General features: G+C 42.7%; 1 protein-coding gene across 1 annotated transcript in view; it reads right to left on the reverse strand.

Annotated features, from left to right (window-relative positions):
- Positions 1–15,626, reverse strand: part of NSUN4 (NOP2/Sun RNA methyltransferase 4) — a 44,833-nt gene that overhangs the window by 25,013 nt on the left and 4,194 nt on the right. The window contains exons 2-4 of the mRNA XM_022575608.2: positions 15,274–15,617; positions 10,870–11,024; positions 7,485–7,645 (exon numbers count right to left, since the gene is read on the reverse strand). Coding sequence (XP_022431316.2) covers positions 7,485–7,645; positions 10,870–11,024; positions 15,274–15,617 — 660 coding nt within the window. The remainder of the gene's footprint in view (positions 1–7,484; positions 7,646–10,869; positions 11,025–15,273; positions 15,618–15,626) is intronic.

Raw genomic sequence — 15,626 nt, forward strand, 5'->3', positions numbered from 1 at the left:
TAAATAAATAAATATTTTAAAAAATAAAAAAACAAGACCTTCAAAATGTTAAAAGGAAACAATTACCAATATAGAATTCTATGTCCAGTGAAATTATCTTTCAAATATGGTTTTTAGACTCAATGTAATTCCTGGCAAAAGCCCTGAAAGTCTTGTTGTGTAAATTGACAAAATTTATGAAAATACAAAAGAACCAAGAAGAGCCAAGAGAAATTCAAAGATAAAGTTAGAGGATTTAGCATACCAGATATTAAAGACTTATTATAAAGCCACAGCAATGAAGACAGTATAGTTTCTTGAAAAGAAAGATAAATAGGCCAATAGAACAGAACAGAGTCCAGAAACAAACCCACATATATATGGATACTTGATTTATGACAAAGGTGACAAGGCAGAGCTGTGGAAAATGAATAATCTCTTCAATAATTGATACTGGGTCAACTAAATACCATTTTTAGTATCCTAACTTTGTTCACTACACATAAAAATCAGTTCCAACTGGACTGTAAATCTAAGTGACAAAGGTAAAAGAAAAATGTTTCTAGGGCTCCCTGGTGGCGCAGTGGTTGAGAGTCCGCCTGCCAATGCAGGAGACATGGGTTCGTGCCCCGGTCCGGGAAGATCCCACATGCCGTGGAGCAGCTGGGCCCGTGAGCCATGGCTGCTGAGCCTGCATATCCGGAGCCTGTGCTCCGCAACGGGAGAGGCCACAACAGTGAGAGGCCCGTGTACCGCAAAAAAAAAAAAAAAAGTTTCTAGAAGGTAATACTAGAATATCTTTATTACCTTAGGGTAGGCAAAGGTATCTTAAATAAGACCTAATGTGAAGAAAAGGGAACCCTCCTACACTGTTGGTGGGAATGTAAATTGGTGCAGCCATTACAGAAAACAGTACAGAGGTTCCTCAAAAAACTAAAAATAGAGTTGCCGTATGATCCAGCTATCCACTCCTGGGCATATATCCAGACAAAACTATAATTCAAAGAGATACATGCACCCGTATGTTCCTAGCAGCACTATTCACAATAGCCAAGACAAGGAAACAACTTAAATGTCCACTGACACATGAATGGATAAAGAAGATATGGTACACATATATAATGGTATACTGTTCAGCCACAAAAAAGAATGAAATAATGCCATTTGCAGCAACATGGATGGACCTAAAGATTATCATACTAAGTGAAGTAAGTCAGAAAGAGAAAGACAAATACCATATGATATCACTTATATGTGGAATCTAAAATATGACACAAATGAACTTATATACAAAATAGAAACAGACTCACAGACATAGAGAACAGACTTGTGGTTGCCAAAGGGGAGAGGGGTTGGGGGAGGGATGGATTGGGAGTTTGGGATTAGCAGGCGCAAACTATTATATATAGAATGTATAAACAGGGTCCTACTGTGTAACCCAGGAAACTATATTCAATATCCTGTGATAAACTATAATGGAAAAGAATGTGAAAAAGACTGTATATATATTTGTATAACTGAATCACTGTGCTGTACAGCAGAAATTAACACAACATTGTAAATCAACTATACTTCAATAAAATAAATTAAAAAAAAATAAGACCCCAAAGCATTAACCATTGTGATAAATTAGACTACATTAAGAACTTCTGTTTCATCCTAAGAGGGTGAAAAGATAAGTTACAGAGCGGAAGAAGATATTTATAATACATATATATTCAATAAAGGACTCATATCCAGAATACATAAAGGAACACTCACACATTAAAAAGAGACAAACAAGGGGACTTCCCTGGTAGTCCAGTGGTTAAGAGTCCACCTTCCAATGCAGGCAACACAGGTTCAATCCCTGGTCAGGGAACTAAGATCCCACATGCCATGGAGCAACTAAGCCCGTGCACCACAACTAGAGCCCGTGTGCTGCAACTATAGGGACCACACGCTCTGGAGCCCACACCACAACTACTGAGCCCACGAGCTCTGGAGCCCACGTGCAACAACTAGAGAGAAGCCTGCATGCCTCAACGAAGAGCCCATGTGCCACAATGAAGGATCCCGCGTGCTGCAACTGAGACCTGACGCAACCAAAAATAAATAAATAAATAAGAAGTAAATCCTTAAAGACAGACAGGGAATTCCCTGGTGGTCCGGTGGTTAGGACTCCACACTTTCACTGCTGAGGGAATGTGAGGGAATGGGTTCAAACCCTGGTCAGGGAACTAAGATCCCACAAGCCCCGTGGTATGGCCAAATAAATAAATAAAATAAAAAGTAAATAAAATTTAAAAATAAATAAATAAAAATAGACACATTAAAAAGAGACAGATAATAGGAAAAACAGGCAAAAGACGTGAATTCTCGCTTCAAAAAAAAATAGCCAATCAACACATGAAAACGTGTCCGAACTCATTAGTCATCAGTGAAACAAAAATTAACATCACAATGCAAATACCATTACACGCCCATCAAAATGGCTAAAATGAGGAAAAAATAGTGTATATATATATATATACACACACACACACACACACACATATATTTTTTTTTGGCCGCATCACACAGCATGCGGGACACAGGATATTAGTTTCCCGACCAGAGATCAAACCCGTGCCCCCTGCAGTGGAAGGACAGAGTCTTAACCACTGGACCACCAGGGAAGTCCCAAAATAGTATAAGTTGATAAGGTTGTGGAACACCAGGAATTTTCATGCACTGTAGGGAGGAATGTAAACTCGCACAATCACTTGGAAAACTCTGACAGCAGTGACTAAAACTGAACATATACATACTCTATGACTCAGAAATTCAACAGAAATGTGTACATAGTGCAACAAAACACATTTACAGGAATGATCACAGCAATGTTGTTTGTAATAGCCCCAAACTGGAAGTGACCCAAATGTCTCTTACGAATAGAATAGACTATAAATTCTGTATATACACCATAGTATATAATACAGCAACAACAATGAATAAACCACTGCCAGGGGCAACAACATGGATGAATCTCACAAACATAATGAGAGAAAAAAGTCAGACAAGAGTACATACTATATGATTACATTTATATGAAGTATCCATGGTTTTAGAAGTCAGAATAGTGATCACCTATAGGAAGACAGAAAGGGGCATAAGAGAGTTTCTGGGATGCTGGTAGTATCATACTTCTTGAAAGGGTAGTAATAATATATTTCACTATAAGATAATTCTTTAAGCAGTATATTGATGATTTGATCACTTCTGTTATACTCCAACAGAAAAATTATTAGAAAATTATGAAAGGTGATAAAAATGACCACAAAATTTAAAGGGAGGGCTTCCCTGGTGGCGCAGTGGTTGAGAGTCCGCCTGCCAATGCAGGGGACACGGGTTCGTGCCCTGGTCTGGGAAGATCCCACATGTCGCGGAGCAGCTGGGCCTGTGAGCCATGGTCGCTGAGCCTGCAAATCCGGAGCCTGTGCTCTGCAACGCAATGGGAGAGGCCACAACAGTGAGAGGCCCGCATACCGCAAAAAACAAAAAAAAAAAATTAAAGGGAAACAAGCCTCCTTAAGCAAGTGTTAGCAGAAACAACCACCAGTAGAATTAAACCCCCAAAGAGTTTTCATATTGAAATTATCTAATGTAGAATTAAAATATAAACCTTCCTGGGACTTCCCTGGTGGCACAGTGGTTAAGAATCCACCTGCCAATGCAGGGGACATGGGTTCGAACCCTAATCTGGGAAGATCCTACATGCCACGGAGCAACTAAGCCCATGTGCCACAGCTACTGAGCCTGCGCTCTAGAGCTCGTGAGCCACAACTACTGAAGCCCATGTGCCTAGAGCCCGTGCTCTGCAAAAAGAGAAGCCACCGCAATGAGAGGTCTGCGCACCGCAACCAAGGGTAGCCCCCACTCGCACCAACTAGAGAAAGCTTGTGCACAGCAACGAAGACCCAATGCAGTCAAAAATAATTAACTAAATAATTTTTTTAAAAAATATATATATATAAACCTTCCTAAATAAAGTAAAACAAACACAGTAAATAATTTGACAGAGCCAAAACCAAATATATCGTGACAATTGTTTTAAAAGAATAAAATTTACAGATTTGTTCACAAAGCAAACCCCAACTCTATGCAGTATATAAGAGACACATCTAAAAGGAAGTGATTTAACAAGGCTAAATATAAAGAGATGGGTAAAGGTATAACTGCAACACCTATAAAAAGAAAGCTGTGAGTGGGGAGGCAGGTAGGTATCTTGCCATGAAAATGCAGAGCTCTGGCACTCCAGCTGATGGCCAGGTAGAGTTGGGGGAGAGATAGAGTTACCAAGAGTGTGTGGAGCCCTGAGATAGTATTCTTCTTTGCATCTAAAGTGCTTCACCCTTGCCTAACACGTAGTATGTGTTACTATGTTATAGTGTGCAAAACTATTTGTTCAACAAATAAATTAACAAAGACATCTTCAGGACATTAAAGCTGTTTTCAAATGTCTGAAGCACTTTGATGTGAAATGGGAGGCAGCGCACTGTTCTAAAAGGCATAGCTAGAACCGATGAATGGAAATAATATAATAAGGATTGTGATGATGACAATATTATTAAATGCTTTCTGTATACCAGGAGCTATGCTAAATGCATTCTTATTTAATCTTCACCTATGTGATAGGCACTACTATTATCCTTATTTTACAGATGAAGAAACTAAAGCTTAAACTGAAAGGTTAACTTGCCCAAACTTCTCTGGCTGATAAGTGATAGAGCCAGGACTCCGATCCAAGCAGTATGACTCTAGAATCCCTGTACCCAACCATATACCATAAAATCTACACATCTTAATTCAATAAGAGGAAGAATTTTCTAACAGCAGAGGTATTCAACCACCAAACCTCAGTGAGCCCCTGTCAATGAAAGTGTGAAAGCACAGGCTGAATAACGATGATAGCTACTACCTGCCTAATCTTCACGGCCAGTTGATGTACTAAGCACTTTCCCTGGATATGCTCATTATGAATCCTCATAATAACCTTACATAGCAGTGTTTCCTGTTTTACAGATGAAGAGGCTGAAGTTCAGCGAGATCAAGCAGCCTTCCCAAAGTAGGTAAGTGGCAACCTTGTGATACAGAAACAAGTTAGGCCGACAGCAGAGGTCATGCTCTCTCCACTCTGCTGCCCCCATACCAAAAAAGCTGAATGGGGGATTTCTACACAGGTGGGAAGCAGGTCTCTCAAGATAGCCAAGATTCTATAAGCCTTGGTCTTTCAATTTCTTAGAGTGGCTGAGGCAAGATGGTAAGAACTGGACATATTGGACAAATGTGTCAGATGACAACACAGAGACAATAGCAATATGACAATATGACAATATGACAACAATAGAGACAATATTTTTTACATTTTTAGAAGTATATGTTTTAAGTAAGTGTTTTTAGAATGTGCCAATTAAAAGAAAATACAAATAACTTAAAAATATGAAATGAGGGGCTTCCGTGGTGGCGCAGTGGTTAAGAATCCACCTGCCAATGCAGGGGGCATGGGTTCGAGCCCTGATCCGGGAAGATCCCACATGCCGCAGAGCAACTAAGCCTGTGTGCTACAACTACTGAGCCTGCGCTCTACAGCTCACGAGCCACAACTACTGAAGCCCATGTGCCTATAGCCCGTGCTCCGCAATAAGAGAAACCACCGTAATGAGAGGTCCGCGCACCGCAACCAAGAGTAGCCCCCACTCGCCGCAACTAGAGAAAAAACCTGCACACAGCAACAAAGACCCAATGCAGCCAAAAATAAATAAAATAAAATAAATAAATTTTTAAAATTAAAAAAAATATATGAAATGACCTTCAACTTCATTCATAACAAAATGCAAATTAGATGCTTCAGTTTGGCAAAAAACAAAAAGTTGGACAACATCAATGGTGGCAGGATATGGGGAAACAGTACTCTTATTCATTACCAGTAGAAATGAAACTGATTTGGCCTCCATAGGGAGTGATTTAGTAACCTCTGTCAATATCCTAAGTACATATAAACTGTTATCCAGCAATTATACTCCAAAAACAAAAACAAAAGCTTGAACTTCAAGGCACATTATTAAATTTAAATAAATACAAAGTTCAGAAGAGTAAACATAATATACTACCATTCCTTTTTTTTAAAAAAAATCTTTATTGGAGTATAATTGCTTTACAATGTTGTCTTAGTTTCTGCTATATAACAAAGTGAATCAGCTATATGTATACATATATCCCCATATCCCCTCCCTCTTGTGTCTCCCTCCCACCCCTCCATGTGGTCACAAAGCACGGAGCTGATCTCCCTGTGCGATGCAACTGCTTCCCACTAGCTATCTATTTTACATTTGGTGGTGTATATATGCCAATGCTACTCTCTCACTTTGTCTCAGCTTACCCTTGCCCCTCCCCGTGTCCTCAAGTCCATTCTCTGTGTCTGCGTCTTTATTCCTGTCTTGCCCCTAGGTTCATCAGAACCATTTTTTAATTTTCAGATTTCATATATATGAGTTAGCATACGTATTTGTTTTTCTCTAGCAAAAGGTATTTGTTTTTCTCTTTCTGACTTACTTCACGCTGTAATGACAGACTCTAGGTCCATCCACCTCACTACAAATAACTCAATTTCGCTTCTTTTTATGACTGAGTAATATTCCATTGTATGTATGTGCCACATCTTCTTTATCCATTCATCTGTCAATGGACACTTAGGTTGCTTCCATGTCCTGGCTATTGTAAATAGTGCTGCAATGAACATTGTGGTACATGACTCTTTCTGAATTATGGTTTTCTCAGGGTATATGCCCAGCAGTGGGATTGCTGGGTCGTATGGTAGTTCTACTTTTAGTTTTTTAAGGAACCTGAATACTGTTCTCCATAGTGGCTGCACCAATTTACAGTCCCACCAACAGTGTGGGAGGGTTCCCTTTTCTCCACACCCTCTCCAGCATTTACTGTTTGTAGATTTAAAATATACATTTATATTTGTATATACACAAAGAAAATATTTTAAGAGGATACAGTAGAAAATATAGACAATAGTCATCTGGAGGGAGAGGAAGTAGATGGCTGTGAGACAGGAGTAAGAGGGAAACATACTTTTCCCTGGATACCATGCTGTGCCTTCTACATTTTGTACCATGTACTGTATTAATATTCAAAAATAAATAAAATGAGCTTATTCATATTAATTTAATGAGGGTTACTGTGCAACCAAGTGAGTTGCAAAATAAAATAAGCCTAATAATTTTTTTTCCAGTCAGACAGGTTCAAACTCTTTTTGCTAATTGCCTCTAATGAAGATAGTAGCCAGTTATCTAAACTGAGCTAACAATTCTACAGATGGCTGTTTTCACCAAATCACCCATGGAGAGTTGGCCAGGTCCACAGTCAGCCATACATCCTCAAATATATATGGCTAGATCTTACCCCCTCAGGGTCTAGAGCCAGGATGGGGATGCCAGATTTGGCTAGCTGAATGTCCCAGGTTAGGAATCACTCACCCGGTCATAGATGTCCCCCTCCAGTTCTCCCCACTTCCTTCCATCCCATGATGTGACTCGAACTCGATTCCTATCCCTGACATCTTGAGGCACATAGCTGTGAAGGACCTTCTGTAGTCTGCCTGCTCGTGAAGTGGAGAGATCATTGGCAGCGAGATTGCCTGTGGGAGCATAAATTTTAGGATTGTTTTTTCTACTTCTGTAAAAAATGCCATTGGAATCTTGACAGGGATTGCACTGAATCTATAGAGGTTTTGGGTAGTATGAACATCTTATGCCCGCAGGAATAAAGCAACTTCAGAGGCCACAGAAAAAGAAAACATCCCACCAGCAATGGTGCTAATGTAGAGTCAGACCAATTCTCAGGCATAGCCAATCAATGCAGACACCAGGGGCAGGGGCAGGTGGAGGGGAAACGTTTATCACATGCATAGCACAGTACTAGACACTCCAGAGTGGGGGTTGCAAAGGCAAACACTGACATAGGCCAGAAAGGTTATGTAAATAAATAAAGCAGACCAGGTTAAAACATTTATTTCTAAAGAAATACGTTCTCTCCCACTTTTCTTGAAATATGTGTCTCTCTTCATCTTTGGTAGATACTACACATTATTTACCCAAAATTTACTCTCCTCTTATTCCTTAGTAATGGAACTCCAATTTTATTTGAGGGAGGGGGAAGCAATATTCCCCAAAACACTACATTTCCCAGCCTCTTTTGACAACCAAGTAAGACTATATGACTAAGTTCTGGTCAATGAGTTGTAGGCAGAATTATTGTGTGGGACTTCTGGGAAAATGTTTAAAAGGAGCTGATACAATCAGGAGATGTGCCCCTTTTGTTCAGTCTTTTCTTCCTGCCTGGAATTTGAATGTGATGACTGAAGTTCCAGCAGTCATGAGGACCATGAGGCAATCCTGGGGATGGAAGCCAGCAATAAAATAGGTTACAAAAAGAAAGAAGTCCAAGTCCCCTAATAATTGTGGAGGCTCCATACCAGCCCTGGACTGCCTATATCCCAGCTCTCTTATGTAAGAGAGAAATAAACATTTCTTCTTTAAGCCGGTTAGTTGAGTTTTCTATTGTATATAACCAAACCTAATCCTAAATGATTCATCATCTTTCTTTCAATTTCCCTTTTGTGATAGACACGAGTTCAAGAAATATCTCACTTTGCTCTTGGCTCTACTATAAGAAATAATATTACTGCAAGCTTAATGATAAATGGCAACTGATACGTGGCCTCAGAGTCAAGGAGTGAAAGGGAGCAGTGGGCACTGTGGCACTGTGGTGAAGAACTAGAGAATACATACCTTATCCAATGGTGAACCAGCTTAGTCTTCCCACAAAGAAATATGTCCCAATTTTTGAGGGCACTCAAAGAAGTCAAAATTGGATTCTCTGCTCAAGAGGAATTTGCAGCAGGATATCAACTGAGAAAAGAAAAGCTGGGCTCCAGTTCTGGCTCTACCTCCAACTCATGTAAAAGATTCAAGTTATTGGGCTTCCCTGGTGGCGCAGTGGTTGAGAGCCCGCCTGCGCAGGGGACATGGGTTCGTGCCCCGGTTCAGGAAGATCCCACATGCCGTGAGCGGCTGGGCCCGTGAGCCATGGCCGCTGAGCCTGCGCGTCCGGAGCCTGTGCTCCGCAACAGGAGAGGCCACAACAGTGAGAGGCCCGCGTACCGCAAAAAAAAAAAGATTCAAATTATTTAATCTCTCTAGAGCTCAATTTCCCCCTCCATAAAATATGAGGGCTGGTCCCTTCTTACCCTGTAATTCCTATCTCCTTGGGATCACAGAGTCATTTGAGTGAGGAGCTGGGATAAGGGTGAGGTGTTGGTAATTCAGCATACCTTAGAAAAGCAACTCTCAGTTACTTCTCCTTGGCCCTTGTTCCTCTTCTGAGTTCCAGTCCCTCCTCATCCAAGTAACCCTACCTTATCCATTCCCCCTTCTGATGGATTCTCACAGCACTCAGTCAGATTAGCACAGCCCAGTACACAGGCTGGGCTCCCTTGAATTGGACCCATTAAACCATATCAACATTTCTTCTCCATTCTCTCTGGACTTCCAGAGCTGGTGATCAAATGTGGTACCTCTCTGAATCACCTGTAGGACCTACCTTAAGGCTGGAAGCTGACTCAAACTGTGCAAGTTGGCTAATGAGAACTGGAAAAGAAGGATCCAGGCCCAACAAAAAGGCTAGGGCATATGGCAAGTTAAGCTTGGCTGAGCTCCAGGATCAGTGTGAAAAATACAGCCCCCTTGTGGATATTTCTCAAGATAAAAATACTGCCTATTTAGGGCAGGATGCCGGCCAACGGAAGGTTGAAGTGAATACTTACAATGTACAAGGCCCAGCCTGGGCTATACGATTGAGTAAGACTTGGGCCTGTCCTCAAGGAATTTATAATCTTGAGGAGGAAGAAGATGCATACCCAGTAAAGCTCTGATGCAAGGCTAATGTGCTAACAGTTGCAAAGGTGATGCCCATGGTGTGGGAGCACAGGAGACAGAGGCAGCACTTCTCAACTGGCCAGCAGGGATCATGAGGGAAGACTTCCAGGAGGTGGTACACTTGAGCTGAGGCTGGAAAGCTTAAACGGCATTGACAGGCCAGCTGTGATAAGGTGGGGGTATTCCAGAGAGAATCCATAACATGGCAAAGTTGGAGGCTTATTCAGGCAACAGAGAATAGCAGGTTTTGGCAGAAGCACATAAAGCCTGGGGCAGAATGACACAGTAAAGCTATAACGGGGGACTTCCCTGGTGGTGCAGTGGTTAAGAATCCACCTGCCAATGCAGGGGACATGGGTTCGAGCCCTGGTCCAGGAAGATCCCACATGCCTGGAGCAACTAAGCCTGTGCATCACAACTACTGAAGCCCGCGCGCCTAGAGCCTGTGCTCCACAACAAGAGAAGCCACTGCAGTGAGAAGCCCACTCACCGCAACTAGAGAAAGCCCGTGTGCAGCAACGAAGACCCAACGCAGCCAAAAATAAACAAATTTATTAAAAAATGAAAATAAAGCTATAACAGGCTGCTGCAGCCAGATCTTATCACTTTAGCTGGCAGGCTAAGGAAATGGAACTTAATCTTAGACACAAAGTAAACAGATGCAGAGGGATGAAAGTGTCATGTGGTAGATTAATCAGGGCTCTGTTTTAATCTGCCTTCAGAGACCTTGCTCTGATCACCAGTCTTCCCTGGCCAACTAACAGAGAAAGAGAGAAAATCATTGCAAACAGAAAAAACACACCAGCTTAGCAAGCAAGCACTATTCTACCTGTGACCCAGACCAGAAAGCCCATCATATTTAGTGTGCCCTTGACTGGGTGAGGTCGGGAGCCCTCCCTGCCAAGACACCAGCCCTCTGACTTACGGCAACAGCCAGTCTGAAGCAATGCTAGTGTCTTTCCCCCAGGGGCGGCACACAGGTCAAGCACAGTGTCACCAGGCTGCAGGCCGAGGGCCAGGACAGGCAGCAAGGAGGCAGCATCCATCAGGTAGTAATCCATGACACCCAGGCTGCCAAGCCTAGAAGAGAGGAGACCACCTTAGAGTCAAATACCAAGTCAGGAGACCCACTGGAAGTCAAGGTCACAAGTCCATGCCCTCAGGGGCTACTGAGCTCTACTCAGCAAAAACTAATTTCTCAGACCCACACTCAGTTGTGTACTTACTCACTCATTCATCTACATAGCAGCCAGAGTAGCCTTTTAAAACATAGATCAACTCACTCTATTTCAGCCACACCAGCCATCTTGCTATTCCTTAATTAAGCCACGCATACTCCTGTCTCAGGCTTTTGTAGTTGTGCTTTTTGCCTACAACACTCTTCCTCCAAATATCCCTCATTTGCTTCCTCACTTCTTTCAGGTCCTCCTCAAAAGTTACCTCATCAAAGAGGCACTGGCATACCCTGACTACTCCATCTAAAAATAGCAGCCCCCTACTCCCATCTATCTATCTTGCATTCTTTTTCTTTAAAGTATTTATTATTCACTTTATATGTATAAGTTTGTGTGTATTTTACCCCTTCTCTCTCTCCCTATTAGAATGAAGGTAGGGACTTTGTCTTGCTTTGTTCATTATAACATCCCCAACACCTGAAACAGTGAATGGCATGCAGTAGGAACTCAGTTTTATTAGGTTACATATTGAGATACAAAGTGCTTTGTGGGTTCAGGAAAGAGTGCCATCCACTGTGCCTGTCAGAGTCAGAGTTACCTGAGTCAGATCTGATGAAGGAATGGGCCTTCATTCAGTTAAAAAAAAAAAGGGAAGAGGAGCATTCCAAGCAGAAGAAAAAAGAAAAAGAAAAGGCACAGATGCATGCAAACTCATAACTTCTTTCAGACACAGTGAGAAATCTGGTGTGTTAGAAATACAAGGTACATTAGATTGAAGTTGGAAAGCAGATAGAGGCCAAGGTGGTAAAAGGTCTTAAACCCTACGCTAAGGAGTTTGGACTATAACCTGTAGGCAGTTACCAAAAGTTTTTAAAGAAAATGACATGGGGGCTTCCCTGGTGGCGCAGTGGTTGAGAGTCCGCCTGCCGATGCAGGGGACACGGGTTCATGCCCCGGTCCGGGAAGATCCCACATGCCGTGGAACGGCTGGGCCCGTGAGCCATGGCCGCTGAGCCTGCGCGTCCGGAGCCTGTGCTCTGCAAGGGGAGAGGCCACAACAGTGAGAGGCCCGCGTACCACAAAAAAAAAAAAAAAAAAAAAAAAAAAGAAAATGACATGATTGGCTAGTTAGAGTTTTAGAAAGCTAGGTGGGTTACAAAGAACAAATTAGAAACAGACACACCAGGGAAAGCTGTTACAAGAGTCCAAATGAGAGCTAATAAGGCATGGAGATAGGCAGCACCCATGTGGGTAGAGAGAGAGGGACAACAGACAGGTTGTTGTCACAGAAGGCCTTCTCACTCCCAATCCACTTGTCATAAGGGCAACTGTGGTGCAGCCATTCAGCCTGAGACACGGTTCAGCACGGACAGCCTTTGGCGACAGCCTCAAGGAGGCAGAAACTTGGTCCTTGCTGACCTGACAGGAAGGCTCTGAAAGAAAGATGTGACAAGATATAAGACAGAGCACCACTGAGAATCAGCTACAAGACCTACAATCCCCAGTCTCGAGGTCATAACACCTCTGGCGTTCACAAATGGGCTCAGGCCATGATAGGATATTTTCAAAGTCAAATCACACTTTGTGCCGCAACTACTGAGCCTGCACACCACAACTACTGAAGCCTGCGCGCCTAGAGCCTGTGCTCCACGACAAGAGAAGCCACCGCAATAAGCCTGCGCACCACAAAGAAGAGTAGCCCCCGCTCGCCGCAACTAGAGAAAGCCTGCGCGCAGCAACGAAGACCCAACACAGCCAAAAATAAATAAACTTAAAAAAAAAAAAGCAGCACAACAATTTCTCAATTTCAGGAGGTTCCTGGACTCCCTAAATACATCCTTGAACTCCCAAGAGATTAAGATCCCCTTGATTTACAGGGAGCCCATCAAGACAAGAAGGAAAAAAAACTCAAACATAGAGGCTGCTTCCCCCACTACTCTCCAGATATCCTCAGGCAACTTAGGAAACCAAATGGGTCTGACTCCATTGATCTGCCTAAAGCCAGTGCCTCCAAATTGGTCTCTAATCCTGCTCCCATCTATGCCCTCCTCACAGTGACTAAAATGATCTTCCTGAAGCACAACCTTGATGGGAATAACATCGATATTGCAGGTACTATACTAGGTGTTTAATATGCATCATTTCCTTTAATCCTCACCACAACCCTGTGAGGCAGGAGAATCCAGATTCTAGAGCCTGACTGCCTGGATCTCAAATCCAGCCCAGTTGCTCATCAGTTGTGTGACCTTCTGCAAATTACTCAACTTCCCTGTGCCTCAGTTTCCTCATCTGTAATAAGAGTACCTATCAGATAGGATTAGTGTAAGAATTAAAGGAAGTAATAGAAGACAAGTACTTAGAACAGTAGCTGGCACAGTGAGCTATACTGTCAGCTATTACTACCATTACTTTCCAGATTATTTTCCTGATAAGGAAACCAAGGCTCAGTTATCCAATGCCACATGTCTAATAAGTGGTGAAGACAGGATCCAAACCTAGGTTTTCTTAACCACTGTACATTATTACCTTTCCTCTACTCAGAAACCCTCTTCAGTGGTTCTCTAGAACAGATGAACGTATTGCAATTACAGCAATATGAATTAAAAGGCACATGTCTGAAGCTGCCCAGCCCTGGTAATTCCAGCCATTTATAAGCAACCCTGGACCACCAGGAAAATCCCCTTCCCCCAACCTGCAAGCTCGTGACATTCAAGATTCCCACACATGGCCCCCATGTACTTTTCCAACCTCATCTCTTACTTCTCTTAAGCATGCAGTCTTCCCTCAAACCAGCAGCTAAGACAACTGCAAAAGCCTCCTAATTTACAACTCCATTTCTAGCCTTGCCCCTCTCCAACCTATTTTCCACACAGCAGCCAGAATGATATTTTAAAAATTCAGATCTGATCATGTTATTCCCCAGCTTAAAACCTTTCATGGCTGGGGCTTCCCTGGATGCCCAGTGATTAAGACTCTGAGCTTCCACTGCAGGGAGCACAGATTCGACCCCTGGTCAGGAAACTAAGATCCTGCATGCCACACGGTGTGGCCAAAAACAAACAAAAAACCACCACCAACAAAACAAACCAACCAACCTTTCATGGCTCCCTCTTCCTTTTAGAGAAAAAGTCCATGATCCCATAAGGCCTGTAAAACCTTCAAAATCTGGCTCTAGCCCTCTTCTGTAGCCTCACATCACTCTCCCATCCCCACTCCCACGCCACCAGCTTTAATTCCTACTCGGCTTTCAGGTCTTAGCTTAAATTTCACTTCCTCAGCATTAGATCTCCTAACTGTAAGACTTCATAGCATCTTGCACTTTTTTTCTGTAGCACTTATCACAACCATAAATAGTTTTTTAACACTTATCTCCCTCACTAGGCTGCAAGCTCCATGAGGACTTGTGCACTTAAGAGTGCCTAGCATTTGGAAGACAATAAATATTTGTTGAATGAATGAATCAGTCCTTCAAAGATCAATTCCCACATCCTACAGCTAACACTGAGCTCTCTTTTTCTCAATTTAGCATTTTATTAGAGTCTTTTTTCATTCAACTTCATATACATCTGAGCATTGGATAAGATGACTGGAAGGTCTCATTTTTTTTTACCCCAGTCTGGTCTGGTACTAACTTCGTGTCCCTAAGCAAGCCCTATTTCCTAGGCCAGTCCCACCTCTTATTTGGTATCATGAGGTTACTTGTCCTACTCACTTTGATGGGGGCAAGTGAGAAAGCAGTTGTAAATAACACACATTTTAACTGGAGAGGGTGCTCATGTAAAAAGGTTTTTTGTTTTTTTTCTTACTTAGGCGGTAGAAGTGGGGCACTTAAGCAGGTTCAAAGTGCAGGTTCTGAGGTCAGACTGCCTAGGTCTAAATACTAGCTTCACCACTTACTATCTAAGGGACCTAAAGCAAGTAAGTACCTTAACTTCTCTGCACCTCAGTTTCCTCAAATGTAAAAGAAAAACAATAATATTACCCACCTCAGAGGGCTGTTGACAGAACAAAAGGAGATAATGCTCAGCATGTATAAGTACTCAGTAAATATTAGCAATATTAAGATCCCTATTAAACAGGACAGGAGCTGTGCCTCTTCCTGTCTACTTCCAGCAGACACTCAGAACAGCCCTAGCCACAGCTCCAGATCCTACCTGGCAGGAGGGAAACGGCTGACATCCCCTCTGGCGAAAGTGAAGCATCGAAGGTTTGGACTGCAGGCCCAGGAGGCAGGGGGTGGAGCTGCAGTTTGGCCACTCTCAGGTTCTGGTTCCCCGTGGAAGATAGCTTCATTCACGAAGTCCCTTGCACTCAGCTGCTCCAGCTCCGCACTCACACGATCCCAGGCAGCAAAGTTATTGACCAGTGCACCATACTTCTGCTCTGAGAGGAGACTGACCCGGATCGATGGCCAAAGATCCCCAAATTGCACACTGTAGGTCATGTCAAAATTCTGCAGAGCCAGTCGAGTGGCAGGAAATTTGGGCTCTGTGGCAGCCTAAAAGAA

Source organism: Delphinapterus leucas, chromosome 1, assembly GCF_059928025.1.
Source record: "Delphinapterus leucas isolate spDelLeu-1000000601 "Yukka" chromosome 1, BTC_Dleu_Yukka2, whole genome shotgun sequence".
Lineage (NCBI taxonomy): Eukaryota > Metazoa > Chordata > Mammalia > Artiodactyla > Monodontidae > Delphinapterus > Delphinapterus leucas.